This window comes from Pan troglodytes, chromosome 9, assembly GCF_028858775.2.
Source record: "Pan troglodytes isolate AG18354 chromosome 9, NHGRI_mPanTro3-v2.0_pri, whole genome shotgun sequence".
Classification (NCBI taxonomy): domain Eukaryota; kingdom Metazoa; phylum Chordata; class Mammalia; order Primates; family Hominidae; genus Pan; species Pan troglodytes.
Window position 1 is genome coordinate 123456696 of NC_072407.2, and position 23024 is coordinate 123479719.

At 40.8% G+C, this 23024-nt stretch overlaps 1 protein-coding gene across 5 annotated transcripts in view; it reads left to right on the forward strand.

The window, feature by feature from the left end:
• The window catches only part of SORL1 (sortilin related receptor 1), a 185445-nt gene that overhangs the window by 60073 nt on the left and 102348 nt on the right, over positions 1 to 23024 (forward strand). For all 5 annotated transcript variants that reach the window (XM_063784581.1, XM_016922169.4, XM_016922170.4 and 2 more), the window contains 5 exons: positions 5364 to 5465; positions 6515 to 6684; positions 13028 to 13220; positions 14952 to 15069; positions 15285 to 15358. In XM_063784581.1, the coding sequence (XP_063640651.1) occupies positions 5364 to 5465; positions 6515 to 6684; positions 13028 to 13220; positions 14952 to 15069; positions 15285 to 15358 (657 nt within the window). The remainder of the gene's footprint in view (positions 1 to 5363; positions 5466 to 6514; positions 6685 to 13027; positions 13221 to 14951; positions 15070 to 15284; positions 15359 to 23024) is intronic.

Here is a 23024-nt window from a genome sequence, read left to right on the forward strand (position 1 = left end):
AAAATATTTCTATTTCTTTATTGATATTCTCTATTTGATAAGGCTTTGTTCTCATACTGTGCTTTCATACTTTATACATGATTTCTTTTAGTCCTTTGAACATATTTATGATAGCTTATTTAATTTTTTTTAAAATTTAGTCTAATGTCTGAGATTTTAAGGACAATTTCTACTGACTACTCTTTTTGCTTGTGTATAGGCTATACTTTGTTGTTTCTTTGCTTGTCCTGTGATTTTTTTTTGTTGAAAACTGGACATTTTAAATGGTGTGGCAGCTCCGAACCACTGACACCCCCTCCTCAGGGTTTTGTGTTGTTGCTGTTTTTGTTGTTGTTGTTATTGTTGTTCAGGGAGTTTCCTGTACTGCTATCAAGTTTGTGTTCTTTATTGTTTTTGCTACTGAAGTGTCTTGTAATATAGCTTATTGGTCAGCTAATGATAAGACAGAGATTTTCTTAAACTCTTTGAACCACTAAGTCTCTCAGCCTTTGCTAATGGCCTCTGGGTGTGTGTTAGAGTATACCTTCAATGCTTTCGCAGGCAGTTTACAACTCTGTCCTAGCCTTCACTTCCTGCTTATGTAGAGCTTCAAGATTAGCTGGAGGTAAGAGACTAGACCCCGTTCATTTCTTTCTTGAGCATACTCACGGCTCTTATGTGCTTGACATTGTAGAGTCCCAGGAATACTCTAGAGCTTATTAAAGCCTCCTAAGGGCATCTTCTTCCCTAGTTTTTCCTTTTAAGCTTTTTAGTTAGCCTCTTTTTAATTCCCAATTGGTAATACTGTCTTCAGAAGTTACAGTGATAAGCCTTTGCTAATTTTTATTCACTATTTTCAGTAAATGCCTTGGCTGGCTATAAGGCTGTCTATATCATGAACCAAGTCAGGCTATGTAAAGACAAGAGCTGATAATGCAGCTTTCCTGTGAGTCCCCAGACAGGTCAGGCTTTTTGGGAACTCCAGACCTATTCTGTCCTCTCCAGTGGCTGCTAGGCTGCTGTTTTTCACAGCTATTGTAGATGTGAGGCTGTGGGTTTCCAAGGCTACCACAGAGCTAGAGAGAGGGGGATGGGATTAGGGCAAATGAAAACATCACAAAGCTGGCTATTTTTGCCAAGATTCAGCCATTGTTCTTGAGTAAATGTGCCTTGGATTTTTGCAACCCTTTATTTCATTTGCAGAATTCTGAAAAAGTTGATTTTGAGGATTTTTGTCAGTGTTTTTCTTGCTTTTATGGATAAGTGTATTTTTAGAGTTCCTAGAAATGCTTCCAATTAATATTAACTTTGTAAACTTTATTATAGGCATTTTCCAACCTACACGAAAGAACAGTTAATGCTGATATGACCTCCCCACGTGCCCTCATCCAACTTCAATATTACTTACCTACATTTGCCAACCTCTCCTTAGCTATCTACTCACCACTTCCCCCTCCCCCCCCCGGAATATCCCAGATGTCAGATTTTAGCTATGTTTTATTTATGATTGTTTTTGTAAACAACATTAAGGTGGATGAGGATGTTTTGCTGAACCCCTGTTGCTGCTCCAAGGGAGGATGTGACCCATGGCTCTGGTGCTTCTGAACTAGTGGCCCTGTGCTTCCACATGCCCTGGGAGGGCTTAGTTCTTTACCCATTTTCTCTAGCTGAGCTGCCATGCAACTTTCAGTGGGATAGCTCATTGCAGTATCCTTTGGCCTTTACTTGATAAGAATGTCCTTTATTTAGTTCCTTTACTCCTCTTTTCTCCTTGATCCTCCGTTTCTTTTTGCTCTTGACACAATCTCAAATATTAAATGGAAATTCATGTTATTCAGATACCTAGATGAATTTATTTATTTAATTATTTATTTTTTTCTGAGATGGAGTCTTGCTCTGTTGCCAGGCTGGAGTGCAGCGGCATGATCTCGGCTCACCGCAACCTCCGCCTCCTGGGTTCAGGTGATTCTCCTGTCTCAGCCTCCCGAGTAGCTGGGATTACAGGCGTACTCTACCATGCCTAGCTAATTTTTCTATTTTTAGTAGAGATGGGGTTTCACCATGTCGGCCAGGATGATCTTGATCTCTTGACCTCGTGATCTGCCCACCTCGGCCTCCCAAAGTGCTGGGATTACAGGCATGAGCCACTGCACCCAGCAGAATTTATTTTTAGTTATCAGAAATGAAAACACAAAATTAAAAAAAATCTTCTTATAAATTCTCAGACTCTATAAGATTGAATTAGATTCAAATATTTAAATCATTCCTACTAGTTGATGAAGTATGTGCGTTTGTGGATGTATTAGTTGGTACAACCTTTCAGGAGGGCTATTTCATGATAGCTATCAAAAATACAAATTTTGACTTAATAATTCTTCTAAGATTGCATCCTACCAATGGTATTGTGCAGTTCTGAAAAAGTAATAAATACATGCCTATATATATGTGTGTGTGTTTAAGAATGTTTTTGGAAATAACTAAAGTGCCCACCAATAGCTGTTAAGTGGAAAGATGTCTAAGATACATTGCCAATGATAAAATTTTAAATTGTGGGACAGTAAGATACACTGTTAATGGAAAAAGTTAAGTAATACAACAGCATTTATATCATGATCCAAATTGTATGTGAAAAATTAAATTGCCTGTGTCAGTTTAGAACTATATTAGGTTGCTGGTAATAGACTAGAAATAAAAATTGCTTAACCAAGTCAGGAGTTTAGTTTTCTCCCCCTTGCTGCCTGGAGGTAGGCTGTCTCGGGCTGGTATGTTGGTGTCCTGATGTTCTTGGGGACCCAGGTTTCTGTCTTAACGTTCTACCATCCTGACTAGTGATTTCCATTCTCAAGATTACCTCATGGTTCAAGACATCCATACTAGCCTTCAAGTCCTTATTGCAGTTAAGAAGAATAAGGAAAGACAGCAAGTAGGACCTCTTCCCACCAATTCCGTCTGTTTAGGCAGCTTTCTTAGAAATCCAGCACGAAACTTCTGTTTTTATCTCATTGACTAGTACTTAGTCACGTGACTTCCCATAGCTGCAAAAATGGTAGAGAAGTGCAGTCATTTATTCTGGGTGGTGTCAGGGTCCCACTGCTCGGGAGGAAAGGGATAATGGGTGTTGGGGGTAGGTGTAGCAGTGTCTGTCACTACGTATGCTTGCGTGTGGTGGCACAGTACATTTCTGAAAGGATGCACAAGAGCTGTTAGCCACTGGGCACTCTGCAGGGTAGAGTGGGAGGAGGGATGTGGAGATCAGAGCAGAGCTTCTGCATTTACCTTATACCCATCTGTGCTGTTGGATATTTTCCATGAGTATGCTTTGCTTTTTAATAATAGTGATAAAAAACAAACCAACCCGAAACCTATGGTTTATTAAGAAAAATCTCAGAGCCTTACAATACATCTTATAATCACTAGTGTGCCATAGTTTAATTGTTAATATATTTCTTGGTGGCAGTAAAGCAATACAGTAACTCTTTAAAAATCCATTAAGAATGAACCTGAATTGTCCAGGTTTAGGAATAATTCTCCAAGAAGGTAGTGGGATCGATGCATTTTGAGATTTTTTTTTGATGATTGTAGTATTCTGTGATTTTTGCATTTATGAGGTAAGACCGACCTGTGAAATATATTCTTAATACTCAGGCCTCCCAGCAGCAATCGTTAAGTATTTTTAACTAATGATGGGCCTGGGTGTCATTGAGAAATCACTCTTTTTAAAGTTATACTCACAGTTGGAAGTCGTAAAAAACAAAGCATAAAAATGTGTATTTCATTGATATGTTCCTCTATATATTCACAAAAATGTATGTGTATAGGCTGACTTAAACTAATCATCTGACATAGCCATGACATTTTATCAACTTAATGAAGGCTTTTGGAATTTATATGTAACTATTTTGCTGGGAACTGTTTTCTTATTCAGTTAATATGCTTTTACATTTTTAATAGCTCCATCATTTCCTATGGTCCTATGTTTAGTACAAGCTATTAATATGGTTTTCAGGTTTCCATTTTGGTGGGCAGTCTTTCGTACCTCTCTGCCTGATTTCTTTAAAACAAAACTACTTTTAACCATTTGTTCAGTGGTGGTTTGAATGTCTGCTGCTCAAATGGATTAAAAGTAACTTTGTCTTTATCAGCTGGGTCCTCACAGTATTTATGGGGCATGTATGGGCACAGGGTACTGAATCGTTATATTGCAGATAAAATAAATGGATATGTTCCTTACTCTATAGGAAGTTAATATCTATAATAAACAGCAACCTAGTCAAGGATAAGTGAAGCCAAAGTAACCCCTCTGGCTGGGAATCCCAACATCTCAATACGTTTAATAGTCATTTGTATGATTATGTCCACATGAGGGTATGCCTCCCTGTGTCTTTCCTGATAGATATGCAACATTTGCCTTCAGCTTCTGGCCATGTTCTTTTAGAGCTGGAAGAAACCACACAGAGTGTTTATAACAGTTCTTATCCTTTTTTGAGTTGTGGACTTTCTTGAGAATCTGATAAAACGTACGGAGCCTCCATAGCAAAATAAATGAGTGTATATAAAAAAATTTGCATATATGTTTACAGGGTTGCTGGACCATTTAAACCCATCTACAGGGAAGTCTTGATCCAAATAAGCTTCTCCTTTTGTATGTGAATAAACTGAAAGCTAGAGAGATTTCTGTCATTTTCTCAGTTGGTAGAGCTAGCTCTTAATCTATGCTTTTATACACATTTCCAAGATTCTTGCTGTGACTTAAAAATCTCTAAAATGCAATGTGATGTGGTCAACATCATGTTGAATAATCTACCAATGAATATGTATTCTAGCAAAAGACCTTCCTCAATGAGATTATTCAGAGATGGAAAACCAGAATCAATGAAGATTCTCTCAAGTCTTGGTGCAAATTAAAACCTTGTGACTGGAGCATCCTTGTAATCTAAAAATAGGAGTAGAAAGAAGAAAAGAACATGTTTTGTGTGCATGGTGTGTGGCTGATCTCACCCTTTAGTGGTTTGGGGGCTGTAGGCTCCTCCCTGCGTGTTTCTTCAGCCTCATCACACAATCCTCTTTCTATCTCTTACTCTGTTGAAGTGTTGGCAGCCTCCAAAAACCTCCTTTAGTCCAAGTTCTACCATCATACCATTTCCTTATCTAATATCCATGGAGTGTCTAGTGTCTGTTGCAAACCGGGTATCTAAGATGAAGCAGTACAACCCAAACTGCCCAGTGATGGCAGACATTGCAAAAATATGAATTTGCAATCACAGTCTCTATTTTGTGTTTCCAGTAGAACTGGAAGAATCTGACTCTTCTATTTTTATTTTTGCTGCTTTTGAATGACTGTAATGTGGCACCATTAATTTTTTTTTTCTCCTCTTCCTTGGCAGCATCTCTTGGGCAGTGAACAGCAGTCTTCTGTCCAGCTCTGGGTCTCCTTTGGCCGGAAGCCCATGCGAGCAGCCCAGTTTGTCACAAGACATCCTATTAATGTGAGTGGGGTCTGCTTGAGGATAGGAAGAAGTATCATTGTCTTTATGCAGAGGTCAGAGGAAGGTTGTTGCAGGGATGGCCTGCTGGAGTGGATATTTTATGGCGCCTCCCTGAAGTCAGGTCTCTAGAGAGTGCAGCTATGCTTTGGGCATCGTGGTCTGTGTTTCCCACTTCACTGAAGCAGAGCTGAACGAGAGACTTAGTTTGCTTTAAGTGGAGCAGCACTGGCAGAGAGAGGTTGGAGACAGAGTCAGTGCCATCTGAGCAATGTGCCAGTACTGAAGCAATGGGAAGTTTGTGCATGATAGGATTTTTTTTTTATTAAGTAACTGCTGGATTGCTTGCAGGGGGTGAATTCCAACAGAGGATAGGATTTGGGTCCCACCTTTTAGAAACAGGCTGGAGAGACTAAGAACTGAGTAGCAGAAGAAACCAGACATAAGCAAATGCTTAAATATGCAACTTTATAACATGAAGATGGATAGGAAAAGTCTGCATGGGATGGGGTCATTAGAGGAGCTGCCACAGGGAGGCAGTCACAGTGAAACGTCTTGACATTGGCAGGTGGTTTGGTGAAAGGTAAGTAGCTCACTTACTTACCTTCCACCAAATGAATGGGATCATATGGAGAACAGTCTTGCCAGTCCTTTGCTAATTTCTATGGATTCTGCTTTCCTTTGGTCACCTTAGGAAAAATAAAGGGAAGTGCATTAACCCGTATTGTACTTTGTACGAATGAAAGTTCTCATGGGAAAATGAGGGAGACATTATTAACGGAAAGAGGTTTGTAGGTCATTTGTGCAGTGCAGTGGCCCATTATTTTGTACCCCATTTGCCAGTAAGGGGCCTGCTAAGCTGCAGATCTGCCTCAGGTTCTCCAAAGGGAAAGTCGCCAAAGCTTCTTTGCCAAGGTTAGGGAGCTTCCCGTGGGCTTTAGGCCAACATTCGTTGCTAGAACATTTGAAAGTCATTGCTTCCATGTGTATAGTAAAAGCCCACAGGGCACATTTGTTTTTTGACGTATCTTTTTTGACTTTTGATTCCAAAGGAATATTACATCGCAGATGCCTCCGAGGACCAGGTGTTTGTCTGTGTCAGCCACAGTAACAACCGCACCAATTTATACATCTCAGAGGCAGAGGGGCTGAAGTTCTCCCTGTCCTTGGAGAACGTGCTCTATTACAGCCCAGGAGGGGCCGGCAGTGACACCTTGGTGAGGTAAGGAGACTGTGAGTCCTTCTCCTGCCTTCTTAGGCCAACACAACCATTAGCTTCTCTCTGGTTCTGTGGTTTTCAACATTAACTGCCCATGTGGATACACCCGGGGAGCTTTCGGAAACCCGATGCCTGGCTCACGTGCGCAGAGATCACCATGGGATGGGTTTGGGGTGTGGCCAGGTTATGAGGATTTTAAGAAGCACCCTAGGTGATTCTTACGTGCAGCCAAGTCTGGGAACTACAGCTCTAGGTAACATTTAGGGTCCAAGCTACTGTATTAATCACTGCCTTGAGCTCCTTTTGTTCAGTTTTCTGGTTTTGCGGTTTCTGAGCAGTGAAAAACAGCACTTGGTAAATATCAGTCAGTGAGAGCTGGCATATGCGGCCAGTGGATCAGGTTAATTGATGTCATTACTCTTTTTAAGAGATAATCGGACGGTGTTTTGTAAAGAAAGGCACCAACGTCATTGATCCTTTGTCTGTAAATCATGTGTTTAGAGCTGTTTTGTAGTCCAGCAGTGGGCGGTCTCTGACCACCACACCCATCAAAGGGTGGTGGAGGAGTTGGGGGTTTGGGAGGGATGAATTGGTTCTTAAGATCCGTTCAGGGCCATTTATTCTGATTTGTCGTTTGACAACCAGACTTGTGTGACCTGTGTGGCTGTGGTTAGAGTCCCCTCTGCTCCTGGAAAGAGTCTCCTGTGTGAAGCTGACTGGTCTGGGGTGGGGTCTGGCTCTCCGGCCATGACAACCAGGTCTGAGGGCATGCCCCTGTGCCCACTGTTTCTGGGCAATTCATTCCATTGTCAATTTATTCACAAGTATGCTGCTGCTCTCTGCCAGACAGTGTTCTAGGTATAGCCACAAAGTAATGTGTGAAGCAATAAAATATCAGAACAAAGTCCCTCTTCCATGGAGTTTATATTCTAGTTGGGGAAGATAGAATATAAGCAAATATGTGATCTGCCTGGTAACATGTTGAAAAGAAGAATAAAGCAAGATCAGGGGATGGGGATTTGCAACGGTGTTCTTTTATTCTATTGGCTGCTTCAGGAGGGGGACATTTAAGCAGGTGCCTGAATTACATGAGGGAAGGAACCAGGCAGACCCCTGGGGGAGTAGCGCTGCAAGCAGGGCAGACAGGAAGCACAGTGACTCTGAGGCTGGACTGCACTGGTGTTTTAGGAGCAGGGAGGAGGCCAGGGTGGCTGGAAGGGCTGCAGAGAGGGAGAGAGAAGGAAGAAACAGGACCTAAGACAGCAGGGCTCAGATCCTATAGGGCCTTCAGGGGCTTGTGAAGAACTTTGTTTTTTTCTTTGTTGTTGTTGTTTTTTTTTTTTGTTTGTTTTTGAGATGGAGTCTCGCTCTGTCGCCCAGGCTGGAGTGCAGTGGCGCAATCTTGGGTCACTGCAACCGCCGCTTCCTGGGTTCAAGTGATTCTCCTGCCTTAGCCTCAAAAGTAGCTGGGATTACAGGTGTGCACCACCAGGCCAGGCTAATTTTTATATTTTTAGTAGAGACAGCACCATGTTGGCCAGGCTGATCTCAAACTCCTGACCTCAAGTGATCTGCCCGCCTTGGACTCCCAAAGTGCTGGGATTACAGATATGAGCCACCACACTCAATCCTGTCTTTTCCTTCTAAATGAGATGGAAGGTTTAGACCAGGAGACGGACATGATCTGATTTAACCTTTCAATTTTTTTCCATTAAAATCTGTGAATTGCATTATATAATGAAAAGAATATAAAACATAAATGGATAGTGTTATAAATAATTATAAGTGAGCACTCATGTGGCTTATCTTTTACAGGAGTTATCCTCAATGCTGTGTGGGAATTTGACTCCTGTGACTACTGTAGGGGACAAAGGTGGGAACAGGAAGACTAGTTGTGAAAGTATTGCAGAGATACAGGCCAGTAGGGATGGATGTTGGCTGGACCCAGGGTGGTCACACTAGAGATGCTGGAAATGGTCAGACCCTAAATATATTTTGAAAGTAGAGCCAATGGGATTTGTTGATAGATGGGACGAGGGGTACGAAAGAAGGAGGAGCCAGGGGACTGCTACTGCTTCACCCGAGCTGCCTTTAAAGAGATGGCCACATAGGGAGTCAGGGAGAGCTGGGGCAGGAGCAATACTGGGGGGAGATCACCAGCTTGGTTTGGGACTTACCTGGTTGGAGAGGCCTATTGGATATCCATGTGCCCAGCTTTCTACCTGGTCTCTGATAGTGCTTTTCCACTTCCTGTTTCTTCTCTTCTGGAGGTGCTGTCATCTTTTATTCCTTTCCTCCCCTGACATAGACTCATGGATTAATTATTATTTAATGTGTTATAAACCATTCCTGCCATGATACATTTTGATGCTCAGCTTGTCCTGGTTTGGTCAGTGGCGGACCCTACCTCCTTCTGTTTGGTTCTTGTCTTTTTTTATTGAAAAAATTATTTACTGGCCGGGCATGGTGGCTCACGCCTGTAATCCCAGCACTTTGGGAGGCCAAGGTGGGTAGATCACGAGGTCAGGAGATCGAGACCATCTTGGCTAACGTGGTGAAACCCCATCTCTACTAAAAATACAAAAATTAGCTGGGCATGGTGGCATGTACCTATAGTCCCAGCTACTTGGGAGGCTGAGGCAGGAGAAACGCTTGAACCTGGGAGGTAGAGAATGCAGTGAGCCAAGATCGTGCTACTGCACTTCAGTCTGGGCGACAGAGTGAGACTACATCTCAAAAAAAAAAAAATTATTTATTGAGGTGAAATGTATATAACATCAGCTTAATCGTTTTAAAGTGGGCAATTCAGTGGCATTCAATACATTTACAATGTTGTGCCACCGCCACCTCTGTTTAATTTCATGGCCTTCTCATTTCTCCAAAAGAGAACATCCCATGTCCATTAAGCCGCTTCTCTCCACCGTCCCCTTCTCCCAGCCCCTGGCAGCCGTCAGTCTGATTTCTGTGTCTGTGGATTTTTCCCTATTTTACAGGATGTTTCATATAAATGGAATCATACAATAATATGTGACCTTCTGTGTCTGGCTTCTTTCACTTAGCCTAATGTTTTCAAGGTTCATCCGTGAGTACCATATATCAGTGCCTCATTCATTTTAATGGGTGAATAATATTCTCCTTTTAAAAATAATTAAAATAATGAATCACTATCCCTCAGACCTTTCACTGACTCTTTAATTTTTCTTTTTTCACCATTGAAGGCCCCTGGCTGTGGAATGGAAAAGTCACAGCTTGCTAAATATTTTCTCGTCTTCCTCATTTGTCAGATATTCAGGGTGAATGTTTCATGCTGGGACAGAGTATGAGCCAGAAGCCAGAGCGATGGCCCTTTACAGAGTTATGAAGGCCTCCCCTCCTTGCCTGAGCGCACAGTCCAGTGAAGAAACTGGAAGTAGATTCACGTCAAGAGTTATAGGCCAACGTCCCACTCAGTTTTCTCATTGTTCTCAGATTTTATCTGAGGACTAGAGAGGTTCCATTATACTCAGTTGAGTGACGTTTTGTCATCTGCATCTCAATCTCAGCCAGATGAAATGGGATAAAGGTGAATTAGCACATCGTGTGGGCAGGCTGGTTTAGAGTAAACTGGTATGTGAAATGAGCAAGTCTTTGAACTGAATAGCAAAGAATGGTGTCTGGGAACTGCTTCTGATTTACTCAGAGACATGGAGAAAGAGTTCTTTCTAGGGAATGACCCTGGCCCTGGTGGGATGTGTCAGGTGGGAGTCTCATGGAAAGCACTAGCTAGATGTTGGATGCTTTGGAGGAACTAATGTGCCGAGGAGATGTCAGCCCCGCGGGTCACCTTAGGGAGGGGCATGGGCCCAGTTGGTGGGGGTATTGCCAGGGCATGGATTCTGCACTGAGTGGGGCTATAGGGGACCTGGTGAGCTTCCTGGTAAGCCTTGGCCCAGGGCACTCTGGGAAGAAGGGGAGAAGTGCCCTGGGGAGGGCCAGTGAGGATAAAATGGAAGAAAGTAGACTCTCAGAGAAAGTACTTAGGGTGGGGCAGATTGTTGCAGGGCAGGTCAAGTGGGGGAAAGGAAAGGATGGGCTGGGACTTCTGGTGAAGGAGCATGTGAGGTACAGGAAGACAGGCTTCTGCTTAGAAGTAAAAGATAAAACTCCAGGAATCTGACTCGGGAAAGAAACGGCTCATCTAAATGAGAGAAACTCAGGCCTCCCAGGTATCTAGAAGAAGCCCATAACCAGTGGGATGACAAGTTTATGATGATAACCCTCAGAGAGGTAGAGCAGAGGTCAACAGAGAAGGAGGAATCGAGACCTTCAGCTGGTTCCTAAGGAAGCCCCTGAAAAATAACTGAACTAGACCTAAGGAAACCACATGTCAGAGAATTTGGTCTCAACTCCAGCATTTCATTCGGCACTCTGCTCAGTCCCTCAGCCTGAAGCAGCTTTGGTGGGGCTCCTAGTGTTCCTTTTCCTGCCTCAGAGGTTGTTGTTTGGGTCTTTCTGTCTGAGGTGGCAGGGCAGTCATCCAGCGGAAGAGATTGTGTGGAGATGGTTGATGGAGGGCAGCGTTTCTCGGCTTTATTGTGTAGCCGGTGGCTTAGAACCCCTGAAGTAAAGGGCAAGCTTCCAGTCTTTTTTCTTTTCCTTTTTTTTTTTTTTTTTTTTTGAGTTGGAGTCTTGCTCTGTCACCAGGCTGGAGTGCAGTGGCACGATCTCAGCTCACTGCAACCTCTGCCTCCCGGGTTCAAGCGATTCTCCTGCCTCAGCCTCCCAAGTAGCTGGGACTACAGGCACGTGCCACCATGCCCAGCTAATTTTTGTATTATTAATAGAGATGGGGTTTCACTATGTTGGCCAGGATGGTCTCGATCTCTTGACCTTGTGATCTGCCCGCTTCAGCCTCCCAAAGTGCTGGGATTACAGGTGTGAGCCACCATGCCCGGCCAAGCTTCCAGTCTTAACAGCCACCTATGAACCCTGGTTACAATTTCTCAGAGATCCGCTCTATTTGTAATACGTGTATCATTTTAGTGCAAAACCACTTGCCTGTGGCTGTGGCATCAGGGTATCCGCATGGTAGATAAAGCCTGGGAAGCCCATATTCTCTCTCTCTTTTTTTTTTTTGAGACAGAGTCTCGCTCTGTCGCCCAGGCTGGTTGGAGTGCAGTGGCGCGATCTCGGCTCACTGCAAGCTCTGCGTCCCGGGTTCATGCCGTCCATATTCTCTTAAGAATATAACCCCAAGCTTTCTAGAGCCATCCTTGCTATATGTACAGTTTCTTTAGGAAAGAATCGACAGGTTCTGCTGAGCTTCCTGACAGAAAACCCTGTGGGCTTCTATCTGATCAGGGTGTTGGATAATTAGGTTGTAAGTACCTGGAGAGGGGCTGTGTAACCCTGAGCTAGGTTCCTACAGATTGGGTTGAATTTTAAGCCTCAGCACTGTTATTAGTGTCTTGCAAGTCTGACTTAATGATTTCTGTTTTTGAAGGCTCACTGGAGGATTTGGAGTCAATTTTGTTAGTGATGTAATAGATGTGACTCTTTCATCAACTTTTGTATGTTATATTCATCATTCTAAACCCCCTGTTAGGAATTGTTGATCAGACAAGCCTTTTGGCCCTAAAAGTTGAAAAGAAACAAATTTTTTAAAATAGCAGATTATCTGGCTGGACATGGTGGCTCATGCCTGTAATCCCAGCACTTTGGGAGGCCAAGGCAGGTGGATCACTTGAGCTAAGGAGTTCAAGACCAGCCTCGGCAACATGGCGAAACCCCATCTCTACCAAAAAATAAAAAAAATTAGCTGGGCATAGTGGCACATACCTGTAGTCCCAGGTACTTGGGAGGCTGAGGTGTGAGGATCATTGAGGATCATCTGAGTCTGGGAGGTTGAGGCTGCAGTGAGCCATGATTGCACCACTGCACTCCTGCCTGGGCAGCAGTAAGACTGTCTCCAAAAAAAAAGGAATGAAGTTCTAACAATGTGCTATAATGTGGATGAACCTTGAAAGCATTACGCTAAGTGAAAGTAACCAGATACAAAAGACCACATATTGCAGATTCCATTTATATGAAATGTCTAGATAGGCCAATTCATAAACACATGGAGCAGATGAGTGGTTTCCAGGGCTTGGGAAGGGAAGAGGAAATGGAGAGTGACTGCCAGTGGGTATGAGGTTTCCTTTTGGAATGATGAAATGTTCTGGAACTAGATAGTAATGATAGTTGCACAACGTTGTGAATGTGCTTAATGCCACAAAATTGTATACTTTTAAATGGTCAAATTTTATGTTATTTACAATAACAAGCAAATACCAATTCAGGTTCATAGCTGTTTATTTTCATATTGTAGGTATTTTGCAAATGAGCCATTTGCTGACTTCCACCGAGTGGAAGGATTGCAAGGAGTCTACATTGCTACTCTGATTAATGGTTCTATGAATGAGGAGAACATGAGATCAGTCATCACCTTTGACAAAGGGGGAACCTGGGAGTTTCTTCAGGCTCCAGCCTTCACGGGATATGGAGAGAAAATCAATTGTGAGGTATTGATGCTTTAATCTTCTTTTGCTTTTTAATATAAGGGAAAGAGCCCTGCTCTGTGGTAGTTTACTATGTCTAGTATTTATTGAAAAAATACAAGATCACATGGTATTCTATTAATATCACATGGAGCAGACTTCTATTTGTGTTGCTACACTTGCAGTTCCCAAACTGCTCCAAGGTCTTGCTACCACTTCTGGGCAGAAGCAACTCAGAAAAAAAAAAAAAGTAGTATTCATTTTTAGTACTACTTGTTTAGTTAGACCATTACTTGGTCTTTTGGATTTTTGAATTTTGTTTGTCCATGGTGGGCTATGTGGACACTCCCCTATGTAATGTATCTGTGGCCCTTGGGAAAATTCTTTTGGAGACTCTTACCTTAGAATTTACTTCTTGGTTTTTCTTCTCTATTTGGCAATGGGTCTTGGCTTACCACATCAAATCTAATTTTGGAAAGAGGCAGCCTATAAATGGATATAGACAAATATCTGGGTACTTCCTCTTCCCTCAATAGTGTCTTCTACAGCAGCTTGGTGAGATCCTGGGATGGTTGGGACTTGGGTGTTTTTGAGCGTGCTATGGGGGTCAGGCTTTAGTTAAATTGAATTAATAGTATCATTCAAATTCAGCTTTTTGTTTCCCTGACTAATCAGTTTATTTATGAACTGTCGTTCATCAGCTTTAGGTATAGGTTTCTTCTTCTGAGTTTAGGTGGTGGAAGGAATGTATAGGAAATGGGTAAGTCTGATTACCTGAGGTTACAGAAACTCTTCAATGAATAGACTTCCTGGCAGGCAGAGAAGCATGAGTCAGAAAGAGGAGTGAGCAAATAAATATTTCTTTGAGACCCAGCCTAATTTGTTTCAGTTTTCATTGGTCAAACTGAGACTCTAGCAAGACAGATACTCGTTAGAGACCCTTTTATGACAAAAATAAGTAGCAAATAATCCAGCACACCTTGCTACCATTTTTACCTGACCATAACCACATAAGCACATAGTCCTCCTGTGCAGAACCTTGGCCACATCTGAGTAACATTGAACAAGCTCTTTCTGACCAGGAGAACTGAGTGTGACCATATGGCAAAAGGTGTTGTCCTGATTGCTTGCAGAGCTATGAAAATCTGGACATGAGTGATGGAGGCCAGATTGAATCACTTGAAGCCTTGCCCTGTATATCTACACCTTTGTGCAAATGTAAAATACATAGGAAAAAATGTAGTGCTAATCCTTTGCTTTTTATATCTCATTGATACTGTACATCAGGGGAGCTTTTCCATGAGACTTATGACTTCTGATTCTTGGTCTTTCTTATGACAGAATTGCTGGAATCATGTTTGAAATATGTCTCTGACTTAGAAAGTGAATATGACAAAATCATTTCATTTCTCTTTAGTTCTGAGTCACTTGAGAGGATCTCTGAGTGATAGGATGAGATGATGACTTTCCCATCTACTTGAGTTGACACTGATTTCTAATTGTTATTCCCTGAGAGTCTCAGAAGGCCTTTTTAAGTTGTAATTGTTCTCTTCTTCCATGGGACATTTATGTGGGTTCAGATGATCCTCTCTGTCTGAGGGGTGTGGGGACAGCTGGGCTGTGAGTCTGGTTTCCCCTGGGCCAGGCCTCTTTGCCCCGTGTCAGCTGCACTGCCCTCACACAGGCCGCAGGGTTTACAGGGAACGCTAGGCATGGTATCATGTGCTGACACTGCCTGAAACTTTGGTTGTATAGCTTTCCCAGGGCTGTTCCCTTCATCTGGCTCAGCGCCTCAGTCAGCTCCTCAACCTCCAGCTCCGGAGAATGCCCATCCTGTCCAAGGAGTCGGCTCCAGGCCTCATCATCGCCACTGGTAAGTGTGCTTGCCTGTTCTCACAAGGGAGGGGTTCAGCTGTCTGGTGATATGCAGCCAAATGCAGAGCTATCACCCACACCTCCAGCAGTAACCACGCTTTGTGGTTTGAAAGCATTCTTAGTTGCTAGATACTACGCAGAATTTCTGGCTGGGCAAGGTGATTATCTGACATATTCTTGAAATTAAAAATAATTATTTCTCTTGCATTTTAGGCTCAGTGGGAAAGAACTTGGCTAGCAAGACAAACGTGTACATCTCTAGCAGTGCTGGAGCCAGGTGGCGAGAGGTCAGCGCCCTCCCCCAATCCCGTCCCCTCCACCCTCATTCCCATTTGTGTGAGAATGTAGACTGTGCCTTGGCATTTCAGGGACACAAATGGTCCATGGCAGAGACCAGTAATGCCAGATATGACTATAAAGTAAAGAAAGGTACCTGAAGCCACTGATTTATATCCACAGTTACTTTAAATTAAAAACAGACCTTTGCAAATGTGTGAATTTTACTGAACGTTCTAAGATTATGAGTTCTATGAGGGCAAAGACAATGTCTGTTTTACTGACTTCTTTATCTTTAGGACCTAAGAGTGCCTGGCATGGAGTGGGGGCTCAGGGCATATATGCTGCATGTATCAGCAAATTACAGCGTACTGGTATCAGCCCTGAAATGGGCTGCTATTATTGTTATTATTTTGTATATTATTGAAGTTGAGATGAAGCCTGTCCTTGCTGGGCTATGTTGTATAGGCACTTTCGTCTCACTCTGTGCTATGGAAGTAGACTCTCTTTTTGCCTTAAGGTTGTATAACTAATATCGATTCTGATTATACCAATTCCTAAGACAGGGCTAGTTCCCTAGTTCCAAAATGCTAATTCATCTTCACCTTTGGGCATTAGAGAATTTCCAAACTTGTAAAAAAAAAAAAAAAAAGTTGTTGCCAGCCTCCCATTGATTAAGGCCAAGGAAGTGCGTTTGGTCTCGTTCTGTAGGGGTTGCTTTCAGGGGTGACCCTCTAGTTATGCCAGGAGCCACCAGGGTAAAACCCAACAGATCACTTGACAGGATGAGCACCTTGTCATCGAGCAGCCCCGCAGGCTGGGCAGCCGGAGCAGCACGTCGGGAGTGATGTGGAGTTCTCAGAACAGCTAGCAGACATAGTTCCCATCCACGTGGTGCTTTACTGGGAATGCACCATGCTCACCTTGATATTTGAATAGGTAATACGTAAAGCAGTAATAAAAATACCAACATTCATTTGGCACCTTGCAGTTCACAGAGGCCTGTCACAAGCCTTCTCTCACTGTGGCAGGGCTTCTCATCCCTCCCGAGGACAGAGATGAGGCTCAGACACTGTGTACTGTATGTGGCGAACACAAATATGTGTTCAGATGAGGCAGGTTGTTAAGGCCATTGTAGTCAGAGTGCAAACAGTTTGAATGGAAATTTTCGGGTTGTCCTTGTCCAGCTCCCAAGGGAAGATTAAGCAGCTGCTTTCCCCTTTCGTGGAGCTGGACGCTCCCTTTGAAATGGGGTATCCTCTTCTCTGCGAATAGGCCTGTGGTTTGTTTGTGCCTTCTGCTGTTGGTGTAATCTGGGATTTGCACATCTGCAAGTGATTTCCTTCTGGGTAGAAAGCAGTGTCTTGTTCCTCCTCCAGTGAAGTGGTATCGTCTGGTGATTACCGGGGCAGCTGTCAGTGCCTCCCTCCACACGTGCCTTGTGCCTGCCAAGAAGCAACCAGTGCATAAGAGACCTTATTTTGGGACATAGCAGAAAACTAACTTGGGGATGAAAAGATTGTGAGTTTATCTGTGTGAGTGGGCATCTGAGTCCCCATGGGCAGCCTTCACTTTAGAGGGACAATCTGGGCTGTGTGCAGGAGCAGGTGGTGGCAGAGGAAGAGGCTGTAGTGGACAGAATGTTGCCTGGAGCACTGATGACTGTAATTGTGGTTTTCCTTTTCCTCCTAATTAGTTGTGCAAATTCTCTGATCCTCAGAATTCCTTTTTTTGTGCTTTTTTTTCTTTTTAAATAATTTTTATTTCTTTTATTTTTAGCTTTTTTCTTTATCAACTTTATTGAAGCAGATGAAGGCACAGTACACTGCACATATTTAAAGTGTACAGTTTGATCAGAATTAACTATGGTCACCACAATTAAGATAACAAACATTTCCATCTGCAAATTCTCTGATCCTCAGAATTCCGTTTTTGTGCTTTTTTTCTTTTTAAAATAATTTTTATTTCTTTTATTTTTAGCTTTTTTCTTTAACAAATTTATTGAAGCAGATAAGGGGACAGTACACTGCACATATTTAAAGTGTACAGTTTGATCAGAATTAATTATGGTCGCCACAATTAAGATAACAAACATTTCCATCACCCTCCCCGAGGTATCTTTGTGCCCCTTGGTAATCCGTCCCACTCTCCAGTCTTGTCCTTGTCTGCTTCTGTTATTCATTGGCATTTTCTAGAATAGGTTATTCATTGGCATTTTCTAGAATTTTGATAAGTGGACTCACACAGTATATACTCTTTTTGCCTGGCTTCTGTCACACATCACGATGATTTTGGGTTTCATCCAAGTTGCTTCGTGTATCAATTGTTCATTCCTTTGCTAGTTGTATCCCATTGTAGGGATATATCATTATTTATTCATTCATCTGTTGATAAACATTCCAGTTTTGCTGATTACAAATATAGCTGTTATGAACATTCATGTACATATTTTATTCATTTCTCTAGGGTAAATACTTAGGAATGGAATAGCTGGGTAGCATGGTGGGTATATGTTTAACTTTTTAAAGAACTGCCAAATTATTGTCCCTTTTACATTTCCACCAAACAGTATGTGAGAATTTTAATTGCTTCACATCTTTGCCAACACTTGGTATGATTAGTCTTTTTAATTTTAGACATTTTAATAAGCATGTGATAATATCTCATTGTAGTTGTAATTGGCATTTGTGTGATTAGTAATGATTCTTTACATGTGCTCATTGGCCATTTTAAAATCTGGTTGGGAAGTATCTGCCCAAATCTTTTGCCTTTTTGAAAAAATTGGGTTGGTGCAGCACAGTGGCTCTGCCTATAATCCCAGCACTTTGGACGGCTGAGGTAAGAGGGTTGCTGGAGCCGTGGGCAACATAGGGAAAGCTTGTCTCTACAAAAAATAAAAATAGCCAGGCATGGTGGTGCATGCCTGTAGTCCTAGCTAGTTAGGAGGCTGAGGTCAGAGGGTCACATGAGCCCTGGTGGTTGAAGGTGTAGTGAGCTGTGATTGTGCTGCTGCATTCCAGCCTGGGCAATGGAATCAGAGCCTGTCTCAATAAATATATAAATAAATTTTAAAAACTAATTTTAATAATTGAGTTGTCTATCTTCTTTGAGTTGTAGGAGTTTTTTAAAAAATATATTTTGGATTCAGGTCTTTTGTATGATATATGGGTAGATACTCATTTTTTCCATATGGAGATCTAATTGATTTAGCACCATTTATTGAAAACCCTTCTGTCTCTCCCATTGAATTGCCTTGGTACCTGTTTGAAAATCAATTGGCCATATATGGGCCAATTTTAGGCCAATTGGGTCTATTTCAGGTCTTTATTCTGTCCCATTAATCTGTCTGTCTTTTCACTAATACCAAATTATCTTAATTTCCAAAGCCTTATAGTAAATGTTGAGATCAAGTAGGGTAAGTCCTTCAACTTTGATTATTTTAAAAATCTTTTTTATTATTGTAGGTCGTTCGTATTTCCTGATACATTTCAGGATCACTTGTCAATTTCTATGGAATCTGCTGGGATTTTTATTATAATTGCCTTGAATTTATAGAATCAGTTTGGAGGAGAATCGACATGTTAATACTATTGCGTCTTCTGATCCATGAATGTAGTATCTTTTTCCATTTCTTGTTTAATTTCTCTCAGTACTTTGTAGTTTCCAATGTAGAGGTCCTGTACATCTTTTATTAGCTTTATTCCTAGGTATTTTAATTTTTTGTGGTATTACTGTAAATGGAATTTTATTTTCTAATTTTTGCTCTAGTATATAAGAATACAACTGATTTTTTATATATTCATCTTGTATTCTGTGACCTTGCTAAGGTAATTCATTAGTTCTAGTAGGTTTTTAGATTCTATGTAAGCAATCATACCAGTTGCAAAGAGTGACAGTTTTATTTCTTCCTTTCTGATCTTAATGTCTTTTATGTATTCTCTCATTCTTCTCTTCTTCCTTTTTCTCTTCTTTCTTGTCCTTCTTTCTTCTCTTTCCCTCCTTTCCTCCATTTTCTCCCTTCTGATTTCTTTCATTCTTCTTATCACAATGGCTAGGACCTCTATACAGTATTGAATAGAAGTAGTGAAAGTGGGCATTCTTGCCTTGTTCTCTCTCTGGGGGAAACAATTCAACCTTTTTACCATTAACTATGGTGTTAGCAGTAGATTTCTTTATCAACATTTGGGAAGCTCCCTATTATCACTAGTTGTTGAGTATTTTTTTTTTTATCATAATCAGATACTGGATTTTGTCAAATGCTATTTTTACATTTATTAAAATGATTTTTTTCTATTACTATGATGATTAAATATTACATTAATTAATTCTTGAATATTAGAACAACCTGGAATTACTAGGACAAACTCTACTTGGTCATAATGCATTATCCTTTTTATGTGCAGCTAGGTTTGATTTGCTAATATTTTGTTAAAGATTTTTGCATTATTTGTGAGAGATACTTGTCTTTAATTTGTTTTTTTTGTAAAATCTTTCTAAAGTTTTGATATTAGTGTTTGGCTAGTATCATAAAACAAGCAGAGGGGTAAACCCCTCTTCCTCTTTTTTAGGACAAAGTTTGGTGTTATTTTTTCTTGAGTAATTCCCTAATGAAACTGTCCAGGCATTGAGTTTTCTTTTTGGGAATATTTTTTGATAAGAGATTTAATTTCTCTGGTTGATACAAGGCTATTCAGATTTTCTTCTTTTTGTTTCAATTTTGATGAGTTGTGTGTTTCAAGAAATTTGTCCCTTCATGTAAGTTGTGACATTTGTTGGCCTTATGTTATCAATGATATATTCTCTTTATCTTTTTAAAGTCTGTAGGATCTTTGGTGATGATTTCATTCTTGATATTGGTGATATGTGTATTTTCTCTATTTTTCGTTCGTTTAGGTGTTTCAATACTGTTGATCTTTCCAAAGAATCTGCTTTTGGCCCTTGTTGATTTTCTATTGTCTGTTTTCTGTTTTGTTGCTTTTTTTCTTTATTATTATTTTTTCCCTTATTTGTTTTGTTGTTCTTTTTGTAGCTTATTAAGATATAACCTTGGGTTATTGATTTTATATCTTCTTTTCTAATGTAAGCATTTAAAGCTGTAAGTTTTCCTTTAAGTACTAATTTAGCTATATGCCACATATTTAGATATGTTTTTAGTGTTTTTAAGTTCAGAGTATATTTAATGTCCCCTTTTAAAACTGAGATATAGGCTGCACACAGTGGCTCATACCTGTAATCCCAGCACTTAGGAAGACCAAGGCAGGAGGATCACTTGAGGCCAGGAGTTCAAGACCAGCCCAGGCACCATAGCAAAACCTTGTCTCTACAAAAAATAAAAAAATTAACTGGGCATACCTGAGATCCCAGTTACTCTGGGGGCTGAGGTGGGAGGCTCACTTGAGCCCAGGAGGTCAAGGTTGCAGTGAGCTGTGATTGTGTCAGTGCACTCCAGCCTGGGTGACAGAGCAAGACCGGGTCTCAAAAAAATAAAAAAACAGATAAAATTGAGATGTAATTCACATATTATAAAGTTCACCATTTTAAAGTGTACAGTTCATATGTTTTTAGTATTATTCAGTCATCATCATTATCTGATTCCAGAACATTTTCATCAATCCATAAATATCTCTTGATTTTTATCTTCGAATGATAAGTTACTTAGCAAAGTGTTATTTAATTTGCAGGTATTTGGGGGTTTCATAGATATCTTGTTATTGATTTCTAATTTAATTTCCTATAGTCAGAGAAGACACTTTGTATGATTTCAGTCCCTTTAGATTTGTTGAGATTTGTTTTGAGATCCAGCCTGTGGTCTATATTGTTGAATATATCACGTGCACTGGGAAGGAATATGTATTAGGCAGTTGTTTGAGGTAGTGTTCTGTAGATATTATTTATATGAAGGTGGTTGATAATGTTGTTCAGATCTTTTGTGTTCATATTGATGTTTGGGGGTTCTAGTTCTCTAAATTCCTAAGAGAGGAATGGTAAGATCTCCTACTATGATTCTGAAATTGCCTCTTGCTCCTTTAAATTCTATCAATTTTTGCTTTATTTTGGTATGCATTTTGAGTCTCTGTTGTTAAGTGTATTCACATTTATAATAATATTTTCTCATGAATTGTCCCTTTTATCATTATGAACTATCTCTCTTTATCTATTGTAATGCCATGTGTCTTAAAATCTATTTTATCTGATATTAAAATAGTTACTATAGCCTTCTTCTGTTTACTGTTTGGATATTACATCTTTTTTTGAGTTGGTGTCTTACTCTGTCACCCAGGCTGGAGTGCAATGGTATGATCTCGGCTCACTGAGACCTCGACCTCCTGGGTTCAAGTGATTCTCCTGCCTCAGCCTCCCGAGTAGCTGGGATTTCAGGCGCTCACCACCACACCCGGCTAATTTTTGTATTTCTAATAGAGACGGGGTTTCGCCATGTTGGTTAGGTTGGTCTTGAACTCCTGACATCAAGTGATCCACGCACCTTGGCCTCCCAAAGTGCTGGGGTTACAGGTGTGAGATACCACGCCCAGCCCTGGATAGTACATCTTTTAACATCCATTTGCTTTCAACCTATATATGTCTTTATATTTAAAGTGTTTTTTTTTTCTCTTTTTTGAAGTTGGGTCTTGTGTGTTGTCCAGGCTGGTCTTAAACTCCTGGGTTCAAGTGATCCTGCCAAATAGTTGGACTTAAAGGCACATGCCACCATGCCCAGTTCTTTGAAGTGTTTCTTCTAGACAACATATAGTAGGGTCTTGCTTTTTTTACTCATTCTGCCAAGCTCTGCTTTTTAACTGAAATGCTTAGGCCATTAACATTTAATATAATTATTGATATATTTGAATTTAGGCCTAATATTTCATTTATTTTCTTTTCATTTCTCCTATTTATTATTCCTCTGTTCCTTCTGTCCTCTCTCCTTTTGTATTAACTAGATACATTAAGTATTCTACTTTTATTTAGATTTTTGGGGGGGCTTATCTATGTGTATTTCTAGTGACTTCTCTAAGGATTACAACATACATATCTAATCTTTTATAGTCTTCTTTGAGTTGATAATTGCACTTAACGTAAAATTTAGAACCCTTTCAACCATACAAGTCCCTTTTCTCCTCCCCCACCTATGTGTTATTTTCATATTTATCACATCAACACACATTACAAAACCCACAAAGCAGTGTTTGTTTTTGCTTCAAATTATCATATGAATTTCAAAGAACTTAAATATTTACCCAGATATTTACCATTTCTCTTGCTTGCTCTTTGTTCTGGAAAAATCTCTGTTTACCCATGGGAAATTTCCCTATAGCCTAAAGAAATTCCTATAGCATTTCCTGTAGTGAGATCTGTTGGCTGTGAATTCTCTTGTTTTTCCCTCTTTTGAAATTTCTGTTTTATTTACCTTCATTCCTGAAGGATATGTTTATTGGACAGAGAATTCTGGGTTGACAGTAATTTTCTTCCAGTACTTTAAAGATGTCTACTGTTTTCTTGTTTCCGTGGGTTCTGATGAGAAACCTCTCTTCACTTTAGCTATCATTCTCCTGTGTGTAACGTGCCATTTTTCTCTAGATGCTTTGAAGATTTTTTTTTCATTGGTTTTCAGCAGTTTTGGTATGATGTGTCTAGGAGGGCTTTTCTTTGAGTTTATTCTCTATGTAGATGCTGATTTTG